Source organism: Bactrocera latifrons, unplaced genomic scaffold (genome assembly GCF_001853355.1).
Source record: "Bactrocera latifrons isolate USDA-ARS-PBARC rearing strain unplaced genomic scaffold, ASM185335v1 scaffold_0, whole genome shotgun sequence".
Classification (NCBI taxonomy): domain Eukaryota; kingdom Metazoa; phylum Arthropoda; class Insecta; order Diptera; family Tephritidae; genus Bactrocera; species Bactrocera latifrons.
The window spans coordinates 5,281,183-5,303,900 of NW_017534406.1; the positions used below are offsets into that span (position 1 = coordinate 5,281,183).

At 35.5% G+C, this 22,718-nt stretch overlaps 1 protein-coding gene across 1 annotated transcript in view; it reads left to right on the forward strand.

The window, feature by feature from the left end:
* Nucleotides 1–485: 485 nt before the first annotated feature.
* LOC108969136 (carbonic anhydrase-related protein 10) overlaps nt 486–22,718 on the forward strand; it is a 111,710-nt gene continuing 89,477 nt past the window's right edge. The window contains exon 1 of the mRNA XM_018933724.1: nt 486–557. Within this exon, the coding sequence (XP_018789269.1) occupies nt 500–557 (58 nt within the window). The 5' untranslated portion in view covers nt 486–499. The remainder of the gene's footprint in view (nt 558–22,718) is intronic.

The window sequence follows — 22,718 nt, forward strand, 5'->3', positions numbered from 1 at the left end:
GTATAGATATGTAATTAAAATATAAAATTTCAATTATTTGCAGTGGCATTGAAACAACTTTGTGTACGCAATAAACGAAAACTTTCGAAATATGGTCTTACGCACACAAACATACACATATATGTATGCATGAAGTGCCGACGGTAAACAAAAATAAAATCAAATAAATTTCAGCCGGTGCAGAGATAGGCAAAAATTGCAACCGACGACCATGAAAAGCTGTGTGAAAGTAAAAAGCTTAAAAATAGTTTCTGCAAATGGGACTTCACGAGGAATGCAACACTTGACAAGCCAGCAGTAGTTGCGGCTTAGAGCAGTCGCTTGAAAATAATAGAAGCAACAGCAACAGCACAGCAAGCGGCCAGAACAAAATAGCAAAACATTGAGAACAATCAAGCAGCTGCACAATCGCATTTGTGTATTTAACAATTTTCACATACGCACACATATACACATACGTGCATACGTAGCGACGCAATACACCACATACGAATGAAAAATGAAGCTGACGGAGTTGCTGTCCTACTTTTGCCTCTTGCTATGCGCCAGGACACAAGGTGAGTGGCAAAACCCATATGTGTGCGCTTAGATACACTAGATTTTTACAATCCATTATCTAGATAAGGCTTAATTTCAGATTTTCAAGATTTGAGAATTTAAAGCAAATGAATTTCGTTGTTTCATGCAGCAATGCTTATTTTTCGATTTTATTTTAGTCACTTGCTCACTGATACGTTGTCCATAGCAATAGTTTTGTAAGAAGAAAGAGAAGGTTATTTCACTCGCTCTTTTCGGGTGACATTTGAACTTTCTGATATTAATTTTGTTTGGTAGTTTTGTGCCAGCAGAAATATCTATCATCTTAGCGCAATGAAGAAAGTTGAAAAAATCAAGTTTTGTGTGCTAAGATCGGAGAGAAGTAAAATTTTAATTGTAATAAAAACAAGAATAACGTTAATTAAGGTGGTACCAGAACTCACCAGATTTTAATCGGTCGGTTGTATTTCAGCTATATGCTATAACTGTACCGAACTGAACAGTTTTAATCGATATTGCATTATTACCTTAAACCATAACCAAACTTTTCCAAGATATAATATCAAACAAAAAATAATGCCATACAAGCACTTTATTCCGATTGTTCAGTTTAAATTACAGCTATGTATATGCTACAGTGATGGATAGGTTCAATATTAGCGATTTCGACAAATAGCAGCTCTTTGGGACAAAACGACGTTTAAAATCTCAGATCGATATCTTAAAAAGGCGGGAGACTACTTTGTATATTCACTGACAAGCGGATAGACAGACGAGAAGACAGACGGACATAACTATATCGGTTTAGCTATGCACGCTGTTAGCTATGTGCTATAATGATCCGATCTGAACAATTTCTTCGGAGATTGCACAGTTGTTTTCGACAAATATCCATGTCAAATTTTGTAACATTGAAAAATTTTTCTATTTATATAGAATTTCCGATCGTTCTTGCGGAGAATGTGACGTGTGATTTATTTCACACTGCTAACTCAAAAACGAAGAGAATAGTTCGCGTATATGAAGACGGACAAAACAGGCATGGCTCAATAGACTCAGCTGGTGACGCTGATCAGTTATATTTATATTTTATAGGGTTTCGGACGTTTTCTTCTTCTTCCTTTGTTCATTATATAATTACACTACTCCACAAATCTGAAGGAAAAATTTCCGACTAATGTGCTAAAAGGGGTGTGGGGTCCAATACCTTTGTCGTGATTAAGAATTTGAGTTCAAAAATTTTCCATCACCTGTTGATAAATGCTGGTTATTTGATCGCTTGACTACAACACAAAAAATTTTACGTATTAGGAAATTTGTACGATTATTTTCGGGTTTCTTCTTCTTCTTGTGAAAATATTTCGTCTTGCTCTCGTTCCTTGCCAGAGCCATTTGCTGCATTTAAGGGATTATCTCAATGCGGCCCTTTGAATAATCACTGATTTTCGCGATTTTTTTTAATGTTCAAATTAACTAATCTGTCTGATTTTTGTTTTTATAAATAAATACATTTGACAAAATGGCGGCTGTTTTATTGAATCTGGCTCTTTTTGTCAACAGTTTTTCGTAGAAAAAAATAGAAGGATTTCAATAAAAAAATAAAAGCTTCCAAAGTGCGATAGCCAATGACGTTAAAAATATTCCCTCTAAATTGGATGCTCAAAACTCTTCCTCTGTGAGTGGAAACCGTTTTGAGAAACAAAATTATGAGAAAAACGTGTTTAAAGATTAGAGTCGCTATTTTCTCCACTCTGTCCCTTTTCTACAAGAAACGGTGTAGTGACCGTAATAATTAGAATTTCGATTTCAATTGAGAGAATATTTATTACAGTGTATATCTTCCGATAATGCAAAAATAACTAAAAAAAAATCTATTTCACGAAAATTTCACACTGAGATGATCTCTTAAATTAGCAAGAATCAGCCTCTCCTATCACGGTCGCAAAATAACTGTAAACTAGTGTTAACAAAAAACTTTGTTGGTGTCCAAAAATGGTTATATTAACGTACTGGAAGCTTGATATTTGATACAAATACCTAGTTAAGAAAAAAAGCAATGTTAGAACCAAAATTGAATGAGAGGCTTTCGGCTCCCAATATCAATAAATACTATATATATTATTAAAATGCTGATATGTGATGAATGTCAAATAAGCAAATATAGGCAAAATTATCTTTGCAATTGATAAGGATCCAATAAATACGTATATGATTTTCAGTAATAAAAACTATAAACAAAAATTACTGAAAATATCCACAATAGTACACTTGCAACAGACCTAACATGTTGCTAGAGTTGTGGACTAATAAATGGTGGAGGCATGTAGATATTTTCGACTTCATTGATCGGCTTTGGCATGGTTACGGTTACAACTTCTGGGTATGTATACCTTGAGCGAGGTGAGCAAATTTGCGAGAATCGATATTCGTATTTGACGCCTCAACCAATTTGTGGTAGGCTCAAAGTCTTTCGTCGATATATGGGCGTCCAAACTAAATTTCAAGAAAATATTTTAAATTTATATTAACAATATATCAGAGTTTTTAAGAACTTACGTCTTGCATAAAAAACATTATTTCTTAGTATTATAAAATATTTCCTGAAATAAATTTCATTAGTAAAACTATATTGGTTATTATAGCAGTATATTAGTAAAATTTACTTAAAGTAATCTTCTACGCTAAATGCACTGAGATTATTAGCAGATTTATTATACTCTAAACAACTGACTTTTGAAAAAAAAGTGGAGTTGGAAGTTAACGCAAAAACGGCTTATAGGACTATAAAACATTGCTGGCGCTCTTCCAGAATTATTCGGATTGTGATCAGTAAAACATTAAATAAATACTTTAATAGCATACAGATGGACAACAGATGGAAAAATTGGCTCTCAATATATACCTCGGTACTGCCCATTGCTTGGTTGACAAAACAATAAATGCATTTGAATTGAATGAAATATAACTACTTCTAATTTTTTCTTTTCCCTTTTATGCGCAACTTATGGGCAACGAAGCTTTGTGAGAGTAATAAGAATACACCTTATTTAATTTGACAAATTATTCTTGCCGCATTAGTTATGGATACGCAGCCAGCCAAAAATGCATTTACTTGCCACACATAAGTTCTGCACTTTTGACTAAAAACATGTAAATAAACACTTTCGATTAATTGCGATATTCAGTGTACACACTTAACGGTACATGCTTGCATACGGACATGCTGTTGAACTCCCCAACAATTACCACACTTAACTGCGTTATCATTTAAGTTATTTATTATCACTTCACGGTTGAAGCTTTAATTTCTTAAAAGCTCATTTCAGGAAATTTGCTTTCTTCGCACTTTACACGCTTGCAACATACACACACGGTGCAGTAATTTGAATCGACACACACACACACACATGCACGTATGCGTTTAACATATACCTTGCGCAGTCCTAAGCAACCTTGCAGCTGATTTATTGTCCATAAAATTTATGGTAACTTTAATCCGAGCGTTTTGCTGCTTGTACCATGCAACAGAATTTTTCCCAAGCAGCATACGGACAAACAACAGACGGGCAAATAGTTGTGCATGTGTACGGGGTGATCGGTGGAGAATTTGGGAGTGGCGTGGGCGGCGACCCACGTTACAGGCAGCACAACTGGAGCATGCAATTTGAAATACTCCAACACACAGTGATGGTGGCGGGATCTGCTTGCCATGCACAATAAATGGTGGAACTTAAATGTCCTGGCGTCCTGGTGTCTAGCACTAAGATCCTCTGGCATCTGTTCTGGCCGATTTCGCTGTTACTGCTTGCCGCTGCTTATTGTTGTTGCTGCGAACAGCTTATCCTGCTTTCACCTTAATGCTTTTGTTTCCTCTTTTTATTCATACTACCGGGTTATATTGCTGTTATTGCTGCTGTTGTTAGTTATTTTGGAGCAGCATGCATTCCCACTCAGTTTATTTATATGTGTATGTACACACATATATAATCTTGACTATACATATATGTACTTTTATGCTTAATTGTATATATGATACATACATATGTACATTTGTGTATGTTTGAATTTGTATATATTATGAGAATTGCAATGCGCGCCGGAAACTATATCTTAAATAGCGCCAGGAAGTGCAGCTGAAAGTGTATTTGGGTTACGGGAGTTTTGACAAAAAACCTAAAATGGATTTTGCGCATACAAAATGCCTGGCAAAAGGTCTATTTTTATTTGCTTTTAAGTCAAAGTTAAACAGCCAAAAAATACATTATATGTAGCTCTGGGGAACAACGAAGAGTTTATTTAAAACTGTGCCTGCCTGTGAAGTTTTCAACGAAAAATTGCAGCGTTGCGCGTCGCTGCCGACGGTAACTAGAACAGCTGGCATTCCAACGGCCTAGGAGATTAGGTCTACCGTTAGCAGCGTTGCTTGAAATAAGTATTTTCAACGAGCGATAGTGCAAGTCGGCAGTGTCATTTAAATTTATATGGAAAGTTTCGGGAAAATTTACTTCTTTAGTAATTAACGATTATATTACGATTGTATGACCATAGGAAATACTTCTATTTTTTCTTTGGTCAGCCAGCCAGTTTTCTGACGCTAAGGCGGAAGGCATTGATGAACTTTGCCGGCTCCGATTCACTGAAGTAGAAAATTTGTAACTGCTTTCTCAAGGTTAGGAATCACACTGGCAAGGGGTTACACGAGGTTGCACAACACCTCCCGACTATTGTCCTAAATTTCAAGTTGATTAGAGTAATAGTTTCGGAGATACAGCCTGGAGAACTAGATTCTTTAAACCCGTTCTTCTCGTTTCTTTGTGTTTTTGAAGTCGCTTGGTAAGATTTCTCGAGAACTACTCATCATCATAAAATTCTTCACAGGTCCTTGAGATACAATTCTTAAATAAGTTGGACGAAGGACTTTTTTCGATTATAACTATTTGAAAAAAAAAAATGTCGCGAAAAGTTCACCGAAATTTAAATTTTTTTATGAAAGTGGCGGCCAAAAATCCATTTATTTTCATTGTGCAAGTTATAAGTTAAGGTTTAACTAAAACGTGTATTTTTTCACTTTAAATAATCCGGTAAGAAGTTATCCTGCTAACGCAGGCACATTATTTTCGAGTGCTCATCGGAAATGGCGTCGCAATGGCCGGATTTAAAATATATTTTTTTCAAAAATTTCAGATTTTTTGTTTGTTTTATTTTTTGTAAGTTTGTAATAGTAAAAAATTTGAATAAATTATTAATTTTCTATATAATAAAACAATTTTGTATTTTACCCGAGAAAATCCATGCAACCTTTTAACTGAATAGCTCAGTAAAAGCTTTTCAATTTTTTCGACTGTATTCGCAGAAAATCGAACTCATATAAAATTAAAATAAATTTTTATTAATATTTTCTTTTTTTTAATTATCGATAGCTGCATTAATCAGGGAAGGAATTGCCCGATGCAGCTCACATATGCATTTTTCGGACGGAGGCTGGATGCAAAAAATGCCGGCAACAAAAGATTCATATTTTCTAATAATTTATCTTCTAGTTAAACTAAAAAAATTCCAAAAAATTTTTATAATTTTAAATTTTTTTTATAAATTGAAGAAAAAGAGAAAGCGTAAAAATGAAAAACCGAGAATTCGCGCGTCAAAGTTTTCGCTTTCTGCCCAAGCGCTCATATATCTGCTAGGCGCTCGATACTATTTCCCTTCTAGCTTCGAACATATTTCGTGTTCCCATCTATAAAATATTCTTAGATTATTTTAAAGAGATTCAAAATTTGATTCGTTGAAGCTACTAAAGCAGGCTCCCCCAGTGCGTTGCGTATACGCCATGTATCACCAAAAGTGCCTAATAAGCCTGAAGGGGTGGTCAAAATACATAAGAAATAGTAATTTCATATTATTTTATTACGGCAAACAGTTCGTGTAAAGCTAGCAAATTAATATTTTGAAAAATTTCTACAGAATTTTAACCGAAAATAATATCAAATTTAGTTAAAAATAACCTTACTCCTTCCAATATTATCTGTCCTTGCTCCAAAAACAAATATTATTTCATCAGTTTTAAGCAAATGTTGTTTCTTCATATGTCAATGGGTTAGTAACATGAGCATTTTCAACTTCAGTTGCACAAAACCTTCAGTATCAACAAGTAAAAAATATTAAATAAATTCACATATATTTATGCAACTACGAGGTACTACGAGGGCCAATTGTAGCTAATTTCCGAAATGCATGTAGACATTGGCCTCAAGAATGGCAACCGACCATGTGACAGCATTTTCCTTAAATGCATCCTGCTATTACACACTACCACCACGATCTAAGTCTACAACAATCATAACGAACTGGCGCAACGAAAACATATGATAAGAAGAATAAGTGGCAAGAAAAAGTCAACAAACAGCAGGCGGCGACATGAAATGCAAATTCCTTTAAAGCGACGGCTGTATTTATATGAACGCACATATCTGTATATATATATTTATGTATATATAGGTATGTGTAAGAGCTTGTCCACCGGCACACCAGTCTACAAACTGACATATCTACACTTCAACTGTGGCAACTCAAAACAAAAGCAGACACATTGCAAGAATTCTTTGGCAAAGCAAAGAGCACTGGCAAAAGGCAACTAGGGAAAGGCAAAACAAAAATTTACCATGCATTGAAAGAATAAAATTTGTTGTCAAAAGTCTACTTGTACCGTAACAAGTGGCAGTTACGGCGTATGTTGCAACATACGCGACCTACGCTGTGCACTTTGCATGCAAAACATGTCGCTGTATCCGCTATACGAGTATATGCATATCGTCAAGCCGTGCCGTCGTCCGTCCATACATTCTGACTGCACGTCCAACTCGATGTCAGTGAAGTGTCCAAGTACTGCAATTCATGCGAGCGATATCACTCGGTGTATTTCGGTTTTCGTTTTGTGTGTTGCCTTGGCGGACACGCATCGTTGACCAAATTTAATAGTAACGAAAATTTCTCTTTATAACTAGAAGTTTGTATAAACTCCACATGCAGATACATATATATTTACTTGAATAGCGAATATAAGGGTAATAGAGGAACTTTGACTCATAAATATGTATGTAAATTAGTGATGTGAAAAAATTCAATACGGTACTTGAATATTAAAATTCCTTGCAAAGTAACTCTTTTGAAGGCCCCACCTTCTTTTGTAATGACATAACTAGCCTTAAGTCAGTTTTTTTTTTTAATTCGCCGACGTTTGCGGTAACTCGATGATTCAAGTTTCTTTTGGCAATTGATCAATACTTCTCTGTCGGGCCAAATTCTGAAGCGTTTGGAGGATTCTCCTCTTGTTTAACAAAATTTACATTTTTATCTTCCAACAGAGGCAAAGCGGAGCTAATAAAATGTTATAAGACGATTGTTTAGATACTTCTTATAATTGTCGGCTAATACGGATATAGTAGTCTTTGTGGAAAATGGAGTGGTCTTAAGGCCGCAAGAGCAAAGTATTTTCTTGCCAAATTTTTCTATTTCAATTGCTGAGACTAACTGGTTGACAGTACCATCTTTTGGTTTCGTATAGAATTGGGGACCTGGTAAATATTTTTGACCCCATTTTTATATATGTTTCATGGTCTATTATAATGCACGCAACGGAATATTTTAGCAAATCGTCGTACAACTTGCGTAGCTTTGTTTTTCCTATTTTTACTTGCCGTTCAGTTTTTTGGGATTCTTCGGTTTTTTTATAAGTTTTTAAGTTATTTCTTTGCTTCAACTGCTCTTTGAGTCAAAGCAGCACTATTTTTAACTGTTTTTCTTCTTTATTGGTTTTGGTTTATTAAGGTTAACACTTCTGCTTCAAGATTTGGATCAATAAAGGCTTTTTTTCGCCCACTTGTTGATAATTCTTTTAGAGAACAGGTTTCTTTTAACGTTATTTTAATACTTTTTACACACTTACACAGACTTTAAATCGTTTTTCTAGCATTCTGTTTGGCATCTTTCATTCGGTGCAATAATTGAGCACATAGAATGCTATGCGAACGTTAATCTACTTTTGGCAGAAATAGTAGATAAACTGAAACTTCATTGTATTTTCAATTCCAAAATAATAATCACAATAACTAACTATATACTTATTTAAAAATATCCTAGTAAAATATTAATGTTATGGCTAATTGGAAGGACGATCTCAAATTAAGTCGTTTTATTTATTTRTTATTTTGGAAACTGATCAGAGGTCGTTTATACTCTGCTGATAATTACGCCTCAGATGTCTTTGTCAGAAAAGATGCTATTTTTATGAGTAAACAAAAGAGGATGTTAGATAACCCATAACAGCTAAACTGTGTAAATTATGATCCTCTAATTGGGATCACGAAAAGTTTGACCTTCAAATATATTTTTTATACCCAGAACAAGTCATTATATATTAACTTCGATACAAAATTTGTTACACCCAGTAGAAATGTCGAAGACCTTTGAAAATATCTAAACAAATGATCAATGATCTGGCTGTCTATATACAATATATGTGAACTTAGTTGTCTGTTTTCGAAACATCGACCTGAAATTTTGCACATTATCCTTTTTCGCCAAGGAGATTCCTAGTTTGTTGAAATCGTCGATGTCGGACCACTCTTACATATAGTTGCTATATAAGTTGAACGATCGGAATCAAGTGCTTCTATTGAAAACTTTTTCAATTGACGATATATATTGACGATATTATTAACTAAGGCAATAGTGCAATCTCCCTAGAAATTATTAATTTCGAGTTACTATATTTGTCATACAGACTTATTGATCAAAATCCAGTGCTTTAATGGATTTTTTTTTTTTATTTGTCGAGTTAACTTCACAATATTTGAAATGAATTATTTTCTAAAGCAACGGAACAATCTTGGAAGAAATCAAATAGATCGAATTATTATAGTATATAGCTGTCATACAAACTGAACGATCAAAACCAAGTTCTTATATGAAATTTATAGCAATTAAAAACAAGGCTATACTACTGCTAAAATGTCGAAAGTTATAAACAAAATATCTTGAATAAGTTTTTTCGTAGTGGCCGTCTGTGTCAGTGCTTTACAAATAAAATTAAAATAACATTTTATTTTAGTAAACAAATGCATATAGCCAAATACACATACTATAGCTAAGCGGCGCCATAAAAGTCATGCAAATGCAGTTAAAAGAAATTTCAACGACAGCTGTTGCCTCAAAAAGGAGAAATGTGCAAAATAAATGCAGAATTGAAGTTATGTTGCTGTTTAGAATTTCTCGTGTGCATAAAATGGCACGTGGTAGTTGCAAAAAAACCAACCATGGTGAGGCACACCAACTGCATATGAAACTATACCCAAAAGCGTTTTCTCAGCTATACGTATAACCACACACCTACACACACAAACACACACATATGTGCACTTTAAGTTCTTTGCATACAAAATTAAAGCATGTGCATGCAAATTCTTCGCTACATCAAAGGACAGTCGTATATAGTTACAAAGACCTTGAGACTACTGCGGTTAGTATGTCGACAAGAAAAATTACTCTAGAAATTGCCTGAAACACTAAAAGAAACTTTAAATAAAGCGAAAGCAAGCGCACAGAAGAACGCACGCACACATGCAAGCAGAATAAATGAGGAAGGTTGAAAGCAAAGTTGACGTTGAAAGTTAATTTAAACTAAATTTCACGCTTCTAACACCTGCAAACCGACACAAAACGGCTCAAGCGAAAGGTGAAGCTTCGCGCTAACAAACGGTATAATTTATAAGCACACCTACATGGCGACGAACTTGGTTAGGTAACACGAATGCTTGCAATGGAAGCCTTTTGACCGTGTTTACATAACCTAATATATAACGGCATTGCACTATTTTTGGTCGAATTATCGAATTCAAGCTGACAGCGGTACGTGGCATTGCCGTGGTGTGTACGTGTGGCTTTGGTCGAGGTGCCAAACTTAAAATTACTTTAGCTTTGATTGAAAGATTTGAAAATCGATTTATTAAAGTTTCACACTACACACACACTATATAGAATTCACAAAGCCATGCGCAATGGCGCTGATGCAATTGCTATTCGAAATAAGTTGAAATAATACGTTTAACCTCCAAAGCCTGTGTGTTGCGTATACGCAATGTATCACCAAAAGTCCTAATGTGCATAACGGGTGGTCAAAAAACATAAGAGTTAGTAATTTAACATTATTTTATTTACGTACATTTTTTTATTTCATTCACAGTTGGTGCAAAATATGTTTTGATTTTTTTGAAAATTTTCTACTAAATTTGTATCGAAAGTAATATTCAAATGGCTTCAGAAGTCATGATTTTACTGCTCCGATATTATCTATCCTTGTCCAGCTTGTATTTAAATTACCTGCCTCTACTAGCCTCATGTTTGTTGTTTTCCAATTTATATGTTGAACTAGTTGACTTATAGAATGATGTATGTGATGGGCATTCATTTTCAGTCAGAACATTTTCGCTGAACTATTGCACATTTTCGTGGTATTGTGTGCAATTCAATACATTTCTTAGTTATGTAAGCAAATTTAGATACATTATAGCGATTCCGTTGCAACTTTTTAATGCTTGATGCCTGGTGATTCGAATATTTGATGTATTATATGTACGTTCTTTGGGCCTTACCAAATAAATCCTCTTCTGTGTTGTTAAAATTAGAAAATATCATAAGGTTCGATAATGAATGCAGCCTTTTTCGTTTGTATAAACACCAATGTTCTTTCAAATGATAGTAAACATTCCACATTACATTTAAAGTATCTGCAGGAAAAAGTGGAACGGTGTGAAATCGTACGATCTTGATAGCTAATTGACGGCCACAAACATTAAATTTGCTGATCGCCGAAATGTTCTCTCAATAAATCTGTTGATTGATTCGATATGTGGGAAGTGGCGCAATCTTGTTGAAAGTAAAGGCCGCCGCGATCGCGAGCTTCAATTCAACATCATTTTTAAAGAAATTTTACCGACGATTCCACTGGCCCACCAAACCATTGGTTTTTCCGAATGAAATGGCAGCTCTCAAATATCTTCAAGTTGCTCTGCATCTCAATTGCGGCAATTTTGTTTTTGTACATACCGATTGAGCCAGCAATATGCATCATCGCTGAACAAATTTTGGCTCGAAATCGTCGGATATTTCTTTTCTCCGTTTTCCTATCGACTTGCTGAAGCAATAAAAGTTAGTGTGTGAACTGTAATTTGTTTTTAGTGTTGGCTAGATAAATAAGTAAATTGGAAAATACTAAAGAAAACTGTAAGTTAGCAATATGCACCAAATTATTAAAAAATTAAACGAAACTTTATCTGTTGCATTTGCAGCAAAATTTACATTTATTTGGATAAATGGCGAAACGCTCACAGCTCCTAGTATTGCTTGCAATACCGGCAAATACCACAAAACCAAATGTGAATTAGTTTTTATTTGCGCTTGGATATTTCCACAGATTTCCAGCTGCCAGCAGTCGTACCATTAAATATGTATTGCATTTTCTTGGAAACTTTGGCAAATTTCAAAATAGTTTTCTTGAATGAAACAGCACAAATAAGCAAAGCTCATTGCAATTCGTTTTAATTTCGACTTGTTAACTTTGCAGTAAAACTGCAGCAGAAGAGGAAGGCAGGGAGCAAAGGTGGGGGGAAGGCAATGTAAGGAGGTAAGCGAAAAGTTGCATTCATGCAGCAGCCAAGCAGCATAAAAGAATTAGAAGAGTGAAACAGAATTGCTGAATAGAAGAAACTATACAGCAGCTACGATGCAGGCGAGGCGACAAGCTTGTGCCATGGCTGGGACGTAGCTGCTACAACATTTACTGCAAATTATCGAAACAAATTTAAAATACTCAAAGCCCGGATGTTAGCTGCAGCAAATAAGCAGATTATATGTATACTATACATAAGCAAATATTTGTACATAAACGTCGTAAATAGCTGCATTTGCCGCATGCGTTCTAAAGCGAAAATCACATAAAATATGCATGCCTGCATGAGATGTTCGGACATTGTAGCAAAACAGAACAAAGCGTCAATGCAAAGCTTCAATTTAGATACAAACCATAAATATGTTTAGCATATGTGTTTATTATGTGGCAAACATTGAAGCTATGCTAATAAACAAATACTTGTGGAAATATGTATATAAAGCTACACAGCTAAGCCTTTATTGTGGGCATATAGATGCATGCGCTCGGGTTCGTGTTTATACAAACACTCTGGTATACATAACGGTATGCAAATTTAACATAAACATTCGCACTTGTATTGTGTATATTTACCCATGCATTGATGCTGTGTCAAATTGAGTTAGACCATTATCACTATTGTTATGAAAGCTAAAGGCTAAACTACTTGTAGTTACGTATACGACACGTAGCCCAACACTTGCTTGCTTTGCATACGTTATATTAAAGCGGCAGGTTGGCATGTGTGTGTTGGTGTTGGCTGTTGGTAAAATGTACTAAATGCACCCGGTAGTGAATATATGAAAATTTTAATGAAATATTCACAGGAAGTAGAAGTCGATATAAATAAATTGACAAAATTTTTGTAACGAAAAAAAAAAATTTTTTTTAATGTCAATATTGTAATAACTCAAGTAAAAGACGATACAATCTAGTTGAAATTATTAAAGTATATACCAAATAGTAAATGGAAAGAAGAATATTTTAAGAAATTATGCTGGTGCTGAAATGGAAATATATAGTAGAAATCAATCCAAATCTTTATAATTAAGTTTGTAAAGAATCCAAACATTAGGTTATACAGCCGTATAAGCTTTGCGGGGATCCCAAGTTCAGACATAGCGGCATAGAAGCAGCTCCTTTTATTGCTGTTGAAGACGACTTAAAAGTCACTAAGAGGTGGTGCGAGTCGATCTTCCTTTCAAGGGGCTTTTCCAAGATTTGGCGCGTAGTCTATTGTAGGTTTTCCAGGTCTAAAGCCACACTGATAAGGTCCAATCAGTTTGTTGACGGTGGGCTCCAGTCTGTTACACACATCAGTCACTATCATAGATCACCGCCGCGAGTTCTACAAGAATATGCCCCGCTCTTGATAACTTCTACTGTCAGCCAGCTTGTCAAGTTCCTTGGACTCACACATTTCAGTCTCCCTCCTTTTTTGTCTGCAAATGCATATCGCTTCCCTCTTCAACTCTCGGTATCTGTCCCAACCCRCACGTGTTGTTGTCGATGGTAATGTTCCGACGTAGGCAGTCTGTTTTCCCTCCACTGCGGCATGGTATGGGCGTAAATCGCTGTTTTGTGGAAAAATTTTGCTCGGATGTGGATTGTGTGAAAACACTCATCCACCGAAGTGAATGCCAGGATTCGGCGACTGAGTCCCTCTTCCACCCCGATTCCCGCACGGAATTTGCGTTACTTTAAATGGCTGCTGTCGTAAGTGCCAAATCTATCGCATTTCTTTGACGGCAGTGATACTAGACTTTACTCTAACTAGGACATCAACCAGTAAATCGTAACCCTTTGATCTTTTCATTGGATTTGATTTGTACGTGGCTTCGTAGTCTTACTTTAACTCACCTTCATTTGGATGTTTTGTTTGGGTACCCCTGGGGATATTTGGTTTTTTCGTCTTCGCCATATATAAGAGAATGGTTTCTTGCCACTTCCAAGTAAATGGCGCTCAGAGAACTTTTCTCACTTGCGTGAATTGTCCCCATCCTTCTGATGAACTAGTTCGTATATATACGGACTGATCGACATGGGTAAATCGACTCTACTGTCCGCGCTGATCTTTTTAATATATAATTTGTAGGTTCCCTGTGATTTCCTTTTGAGTGTTACAAGTATTTGACGAATTTAATATGTCCTTCCCAGAATATAAAATATTTTGAAGCACGCTATTTGATATCAAATGGCGCTAAAGAGACACTCTTTTAAATCGCCTCTTTCAAGATGGCTTTGACAAGGTAGAGGAACTCATGATTCCTTACATAAACTAAAGATTGAGATTTTCATAAGGATTTTTGATTAAGTACATTTATATACACACATATATCTTTATAAAAGGTTGGATTTGCCACCAAACCAATTGTCAAAATTTTTTTAAAATATTACAAAGCTTTTTCATGTCTTTGTCTTTATCAATCTTTTTTTTATAAAGATAAAGGCGCTAAAAAGCTTTGTAAATTTTTAAACATTTAAATATCTAAGAATACTTTAAAGATTTTCACTTTAAGTCTCCATCGTTTTATGGTTTGTATTCCACATTGAGTATATGCAACCATTATGTGATGCATTCTGACAATTGCCCATGAAATTGCTATGACGCGCCAAACATGCCACAGCATAACTGTCAAAATTAATACTAAAGTTTTATTGGTCATAACCGAAAATGGAAAACAATCGAAAATCATCATTACAAGCGTTCTAAAAATGTATTGCAAAAAAGCAGAAAAACCAAACTAGCAGAGATGATGGCAGACCGAGACGAAAAAACTATTAGAGCAAAAACAAAAGAACAAAAATATAAACGAGTTTTTGTATGAAGACATTTACCCGACTATATTGGAAAACCGAAGGCTGGCGTTGATGTGGCCAACAGCAGGTGACACATTTGCGCGGCAGTGTGAGGTCCACCAAATTGAGCTGCAGGCAATAGATATGTGCACACAGTTTTAGCCACTTACAAATATACATATACACGAATGTATTAGAAACTTATATACACACACACGAATGTAGTTGTGCAAGAAAGCATTGTTAGCTGCACATGTTGGTGGAGAAATTTGGCGGCTGTGGTGTATGTACCTACATACATACAAATGTCCAACGAGGGCACGCAATGTGCCGCCAAAGCTAGAATGTGTATTTGCACTGAACTCCAAGCATTTATTTACACACCCCGGTGTTTGTGTTTGTTGCTATGCCCCGCAATCGAGGCGAATATTCGCTTTGTCGTTTAATCACTCGTTTTGTCGGCAATTACCATTAAACTCATTTGACTTTGTGAACTTAGAACATGACTACATATATAACGGCGACACACATGGGTCAAATCACGTGCATGTGCCTATATGCAGGTTCTTCACGGACTATTTACACACATACATAGTAAACTATACATGTGTAAGTATTTGGACAGACAGTGGCATGCTTGGAGCGCTGCCAATTGAACAGTCAACTTACGGGCAAGGAGCTAATAAATGTCACTAAAGGGTCGCTATGTCCATACAAATTAGGAGTCCATACTCACATACTGACATATAAGTATATATACAGTTTCATGCACCAGACACACGACACACGTAGTTGCAGCACATTCACGTGTCTGTAGCAAACTAATACATACTTAGGTAAGAGTGTTTGTACAGCTACTCACATATATTGTATATTTACACCGGCAGTCTGCTTGGTGTAATCTTTTTTGCTTTTGCCTCGCCGTCATATTGAGCTTGTCTGAGAGCTAATAAAATTTGTAACAAAGCAAATCCCTAAAAATCGACCGTAATTGACATTGAGTTCCAGCAAACAGCGGGGACTTTTCGAAATTAGATACCGCTGGCCAAATTAGCACTTGCATATATATATATATATATATATTAGATGGGGTATATACGAATTAACTGTGAACATGTTTTAACCAAAATGCTGCAAAATATACGACAGCGTTAAATGTGGTTAGAGGTGTTCACCAAATTTCGGAGTTTATTCCTGTCCTCTAAAAAAATGGCATAAAATCCATTAGGCTCAGTAGGTTGCTCAGTTTAGATTAAATAATGAGTAACGAGGGCTTTCGTAAAACTCTGCAGTACTTTGGGTCCGGCATCCGGTTGCAATGCAACTCCACAATCAACTGACAAAGTGTCAGTTCTTCCCGCATTCGGGTTTTAACCACAAGCACCACGATACTCCCCGAGAGTTAGTGCACATGAGCAGATTGGAGTGAGTTCCAAGGGCTCCTGCTCCCCGTGATACCACAATGAATTCAGATATCGTAGCCGAAACTACTGCCAGTTGAGCTTTCATACTGGTCTGGACTGGTGACCAGGGTTTGAATCCCCTTACGCACATTACTTGCACACAACATTCAGACAACTTTCGGCATTCCGACTAGAGGAGAACACACCGTTAACATCTAAACCTCCATCAGTCCAGCTAATCCCATGCCACCCAGATCTCTACATGCACTCAGTCCTCTACCACCGCCCATATTTGTGCCTCTGAGGCAAAAATGAATGCAGAGGCCCATGTCTCGTAAGCAGAAAACTCAAGTTCAGACAAAATCTGAGGTTTGGATTACTCTCAACAAACCCAACGTCCCGAATGTACTCATAAGTCACTTGACCGTTAGGACTATTGTCCCAGCGGTCTTGCCCCCTATACTTGGAACTATCATTTAGAAGCCTACTGCTCCCTAGCTATACCTCCTTCTCCAAAGTATCATCGGTTGTCTATGAGACAGTAGGTGATTCGGTTAATATCTAGGTAATATAGGGTGGTAGATAACTAGAGTATATAGAGATGGAAAAAAACGAAAAGACAGACGAGTGGGCAGTTGGGAGTACAATTCCTCGGGCATTCTGCTGATTGAAGTGTTGTTTGAAGCAATGGACCTTAGGGCAACGCCTCAGGTCTTTGGACACAAGCAACAAAGGGCATACTTTGGAGTATGTTGAAGGTGAACAACTTCTACTTCTACGCAAAACTTAGTAATATTATAAGATTCTCGCAAGAACAAGACACTTACCATTAAGGGGCTACATGCATTTTCCTCGGGTAAAAAACATCTTTAATAAAATATCAACAATTTTTTCTCACATCAAAATTACATATTTTATTACTAAAATTTTTTTGTWACAAACAAACACTGTTTTCAAAGAAGTCCAGAAATTTTTGGAAAAATATTTTAAACGCGACCATTGTGACGCTATTTCTGGTTTTACCTAGAAAAAAAGCGCCCGAAATGCCAGAATTACTTCTTCCACGATCATCTAGAGTGAAAAAATACTGAAAATGGATTTTACAGACATTTTTACAAAAAATTTAACATTTGAATGAAAATTGCGCAACTTTTTTTTTTCAAATAGTTGTAATCGAAAAAAATCCTTTGTCCAAGCCTTTAAGAATTGTATCTCAAAGACCTGTGTGAAATTTCATAAAGGTTGTTACATTTTTGAAATCCGTAAACCCATGTAACACCTGAAGTAATAAACTGCACAGAAAATGTTTAGTAATACAAACAAATTCATTCATAAAAAATTACTAGCCTAAGCCTGACAAACTTTATATTAATTTTGTCCGCAATTGAATAATTAACTTTGCATTTTAATATATTATAATTTGCTGCATATTAAAACACTGTGCGCTTTGTAATTACACATGCAGCGCAATTGTTATGTAATATGTGTGCGTATGCTCGTTTGTAGAACAACGTATAGCACTATTTGTATTGCTGTATTGCTATTAACTGACAACAACGGAATGTCAATTGGCCATTTGCCTTTCCTTGAATTCCACGCAGCTGTGTGGACCGCCTGTGTCGTGTCCTAGACTACTATTGCACAGAGGTTTTACTGCATTTGTCTGCGCACACAAAACACACACTAAAGTACATGGGTGTGATAGTGGTTGCTGTTGTCATTGTTGTTGCTATTGCTATTGTTGTTGCTGTTAATGTTATAGCAAAGCCGTAGTCATATTATGGCGTCCATCAAAGCTGCGAAATCACAACTAGCTTTAATGCAACCGCCATGTCGACCTTGCAATTGCTGACCCTTGGCATGTGACGTGTAAGCTGAGACGCCACAGTCGCCTCGATATAGCTTTTGTTGTCTTTGTATTTATATTGATATTTGCTTCTGGTTGTTTACTGTGTATCATTAAATCGCTGACAAAGTAAACTTTCACTATGTGCACTAGAACACAAGAAGATTCCGATACACATCATATACGACATAGAGAAACGTATGCCATAATGTGCCTACCAATGTCTTTATAAAGGGTGCTTTATTATAAGCATACAACTTTTTTTTTCCAATAACGGAGACTAAAGAAGACTCTTATATACGATATTATTTCGTGAATAAAATGTTTTTTTATTCTTTTGGTATTTTTCTACTGGTCAAAAAAAAATAAAAAATTGGTCGTAAAAAAAATGAAGTCTAACCACGACTTAATTGGCTAATTGAAGATCGACTTCGTATTACTTGCCATGCACAAAAAGTTATTCCCATTAAAGTGATAGGTATTTATGCCTGAGGCCAAAAGAGCCTCAAAGCCAAACCGAGTTGTTCTGAGTATCACAGAATTGTTATATTTGCGTCCCAAGTGCGTTGAAAATATCCATATATTGACTATAATCACTGAGCTCGATATATATGCCAATCGTAGCAGTTTAAATAGTTATTTTATCTGTAAATCTCTATGAAGTTCTGCATACACAAAATATACTTCACTAAGGACCCTATTTCTCTAAAAAGAACACGCATTGTTAGATTGTTTACCCACAATATACCATCATCAGCTCGACTTTTGTTTGTTATTGATATTTATAATGCTATATTAGATTCGCATGCCTGAACTTTCAATTGTCCAGATAAATAAATAATTGCACAAAGGTGAATTGATAATTAGTGTAAACACTTAGTCAACTACGAAGTATCTCCGCACATTAACGGTAAACTACGCGGGAAAAATATTAGGCTAGAACTAGAACGGTTCAATTGAAATCGAGTATTTCAGTCGAATACTGAAAATTCTTTTTAATTAGGAAAGTTTATTATCATTCGACAGAACATTCCTTGACATTTATTTTTTGAAAAGGGTCTATCGGTGTATAATCATGCGATCTTGGTGGCCAATCGACCGGTTTAAAACCATGGTCGGTTATCAGGGCGCAAGAACCGTCGCCATTGACGGTTATGTACCCACTTGCTTCATTTTTCAAAAAATATGTATATGTAAATGTATGTTTGTATGCAGTCCGAGTTGCTGCGAACGGCGACGAATCGAAACTCCACGGTTTCGTGTTCACTTTCAGCTACCGCTGCTGTATTTTCTTCACTACGTGCTGTACTTGGTCTATTCGGCTGATTATTACGGTCGAGTAATGAATGTTGGGTCTCCAGATGGGCGCTGTTGTTGCGACTAGTACGGCCAGTAGGCCGATTGTGTTGACCATAAGTCGACTGAAGAGCGCGAAACACATTCGTGATGAAAATAACATAACAGCTTGACACGATTAACGCGAGATCTGTCAAAAAAAAGCTATTGAAGAATGTATCTCTACTTGCGTCGCCCGTTAAAACAAAACCAAACGCATATACCATACACAAATAAAAGTACCTATCTGTTTCACGTGTTTTTCGCACATTGCCGTAATCAATTGCGTTACGTCTCGTTTCAATTTAATTTCGCTCAAAACTGACACTGCCACACATGCTTGTCATGCATGGATTATGTATTCGAAAAACTATATTTTTTTATTAGTTAAAACAATAGCGTTTTTATAATTCCTACAGAGAGCAAAAAGTGTTATTAATAAAAAATGGTGGGCTGATGTCAATGATGACGTGACAAGTATTTTGTTACCGATATGCTATTTTTAAAGTGTCGCAATTTGTTACTTCCCGCATTGCCGCATACCATTATTTAAGTTCAAAATTCGTGTTATGAGTGCTTGCGTACTGCTGTGGTGCTCCACTGCCACTGTGATTGTGTGCGCATATTGTGGTTTAAGTTTTTGCCGCGTTAAATATCATATATTCTTATATTTTGTCACCTGCACATAAAATAGCGTCCACACGCTAGCCAAACGTGCCACAAACATGTAAATAATACCAACATTTACACGTTTTACGAGTGCTTTCATTTCGACACGATTTATTGGTGATATAAACACGCGACTCGACTACTCATAGATGTGAGACTATTATGTGAACGGCGACACCTAACCGGCATGCAGAGTAGTGTACGAAATCATACGAAATTTCGTGTAAAAGTGCATATACACATACACACATATTATTACATTCTCTGGTTGTGAGCGCGTAGTTTTGGCATGCTAAATGATGAAGTATTTGGCTTTATGACGTGCCAGCGTTACGAGGTGTGGAATTGTAATTAAAATGAGTTTAATTTATGTGCTTTCTTCAAGTGTGCAGCTGTTGCGTTTTCAATGGCTGATTTGCATAATTCTGCATGAAAGTGTCCAAAATCGCTGGAAATAATTTAGAAGCCACATATTTTCAGTATTTTGACGGCAATAAATGCTGGCAATGTATGCGTCAAGTATAGCATAACATACTTTGGTTTCTTTTAAGAAATTGGAATCACATAGTTAACAATTTGTTTACGCGGTAATAAGCCAAAAATAAATATACAACTATTTCAGTTCTAAACATTTTTTCATTAGACCTATAAATTAAATAGAATATTATGGACTCTATTCGTAAATCCCATTGCGTTCAGCTGGACAATTAGATTTTTTCCAAATCTCCTTCATATAGTTTTCTAAAAATATTGTACACTTCACGGACGCAGTTTCATTCAGCTTCCAATTCCTTACCCGCTATACCTATAATAAAATAAAAATTACCAATCGTATTGTAAATATTCAGATGAAGCTGACATCAATGTCCTTCGTGTCTACTTGTCGCCAATTCGACTACAAAGAAAGAGTTGCTGCGACAAAGGTTTCCTCGTCTGAATATGCTCTTATAACTCATAAAGGGTTACCTGAGTTTCTTCGGGTTTCTCAGCAATTTATTTCTCATAAAAAAATTCTATATATTTTTTTTTACATTTTTATTGTTACAAACATACACGATTAGCAAAGAAGTTCTGAAGTTTTTGAAAAAAATATATATTAAGGGGGTATTCTACTCTAGAAATCAAATTTTGGGCGGTTTTTTTGGATTTTATTAAAAAAAAAAACAAAAATATTTTTACCATCCATTTTTTTATGGTGTTTTTATTGATATCTTAAAAATACAGAAAAAAAATTTTACAAAAAAATATTAAAACGTAAAATAATTAGAGGGGGGAGAGACAAGTGTAAAAAATTGCGCATCCTGGTGACATTGACTGACTCTCCTGGTGGTCTGCAAAAAAAAAAAAAATAAAAAGAAATTCTTAATCAGTAAGGATGCTGTTATAGTCCCTACCTCAGGAAACACGAAAAAATGTTTTTTTGAAAAATGGCGACTGCCTGAAAATAAAAATCATTTTTTAGGTTTTTGTTGTTTTTTTTTTTGAAATTCTGCAAAAACAAGGTATTAATGATTATATGAAGATAAAGGAGTATATAAAGAAGGTTCACACAAAATTTCAAGTAAATCGGTTATATAGAACTTGAGATAATGCCGGTACCGTGTGGAAAAAAATAGTTCCGAGAAAACCCGTTTAAAAGGTGAGTCTACCTACCTACCGGGCTAGGTACTGTGTCACTAAAGTAACTGTAGCTCTTAAAATAATTTTAATTTTTGAAAATCCTTTAGAGGATATGTTCTTAAAGGTCTAATCTTTAAATATATGAAAAAATCGAATTTTTCAAAATTCTAGCATAGAATACCCACTTAAATTCGACCTTTGCGGCGCCATTTCCGGTGATCCTTCGAAAATAGATATGCCTGCGTTGGCAGGATAATTTCTTACAGGATTTTTTCTAACGTGAAAATTACGTGATTTCGTTAAAACCTTAACGTAGAGCTTGAACGAAGGAAAAAAACTGATACTTGGACTTTTTTTTAGACATTTTTACAAAAAAATTTAAATTTTAGTAAAATTTCGCGACATTTTTTTTTTCAAATAGTTGTAATCGAAAAAAAAATTACTCGCCCAATTATATAAGAATCATATCTTAAACACCTGTGTAAAATTTTATGGAGATCGGTTGAGATTTCGAGAAATTTTGCCAACCGACTTCAAAAATACAGTTTCGAGAAAAACGCGTTTAAAGAACGGCGCACTTAACCTAACTAGCCTTGAGGGCTCAAGGTCTCACGGCAGTATCCTAGAAACTGTTACTAAGATCAACTTGAAAATTTAGAACAATATTCTAGATGTTTCATAGAATTTAATATAACAATAAACAAGTTAGGTAGGGCTAAGTTCGGGTGTCACCGAACATTTTGTACTCTCGCATGATAAAGTGATAATCGAGATTTCATTATCCGTCATTTACATATTTTTTTATTTT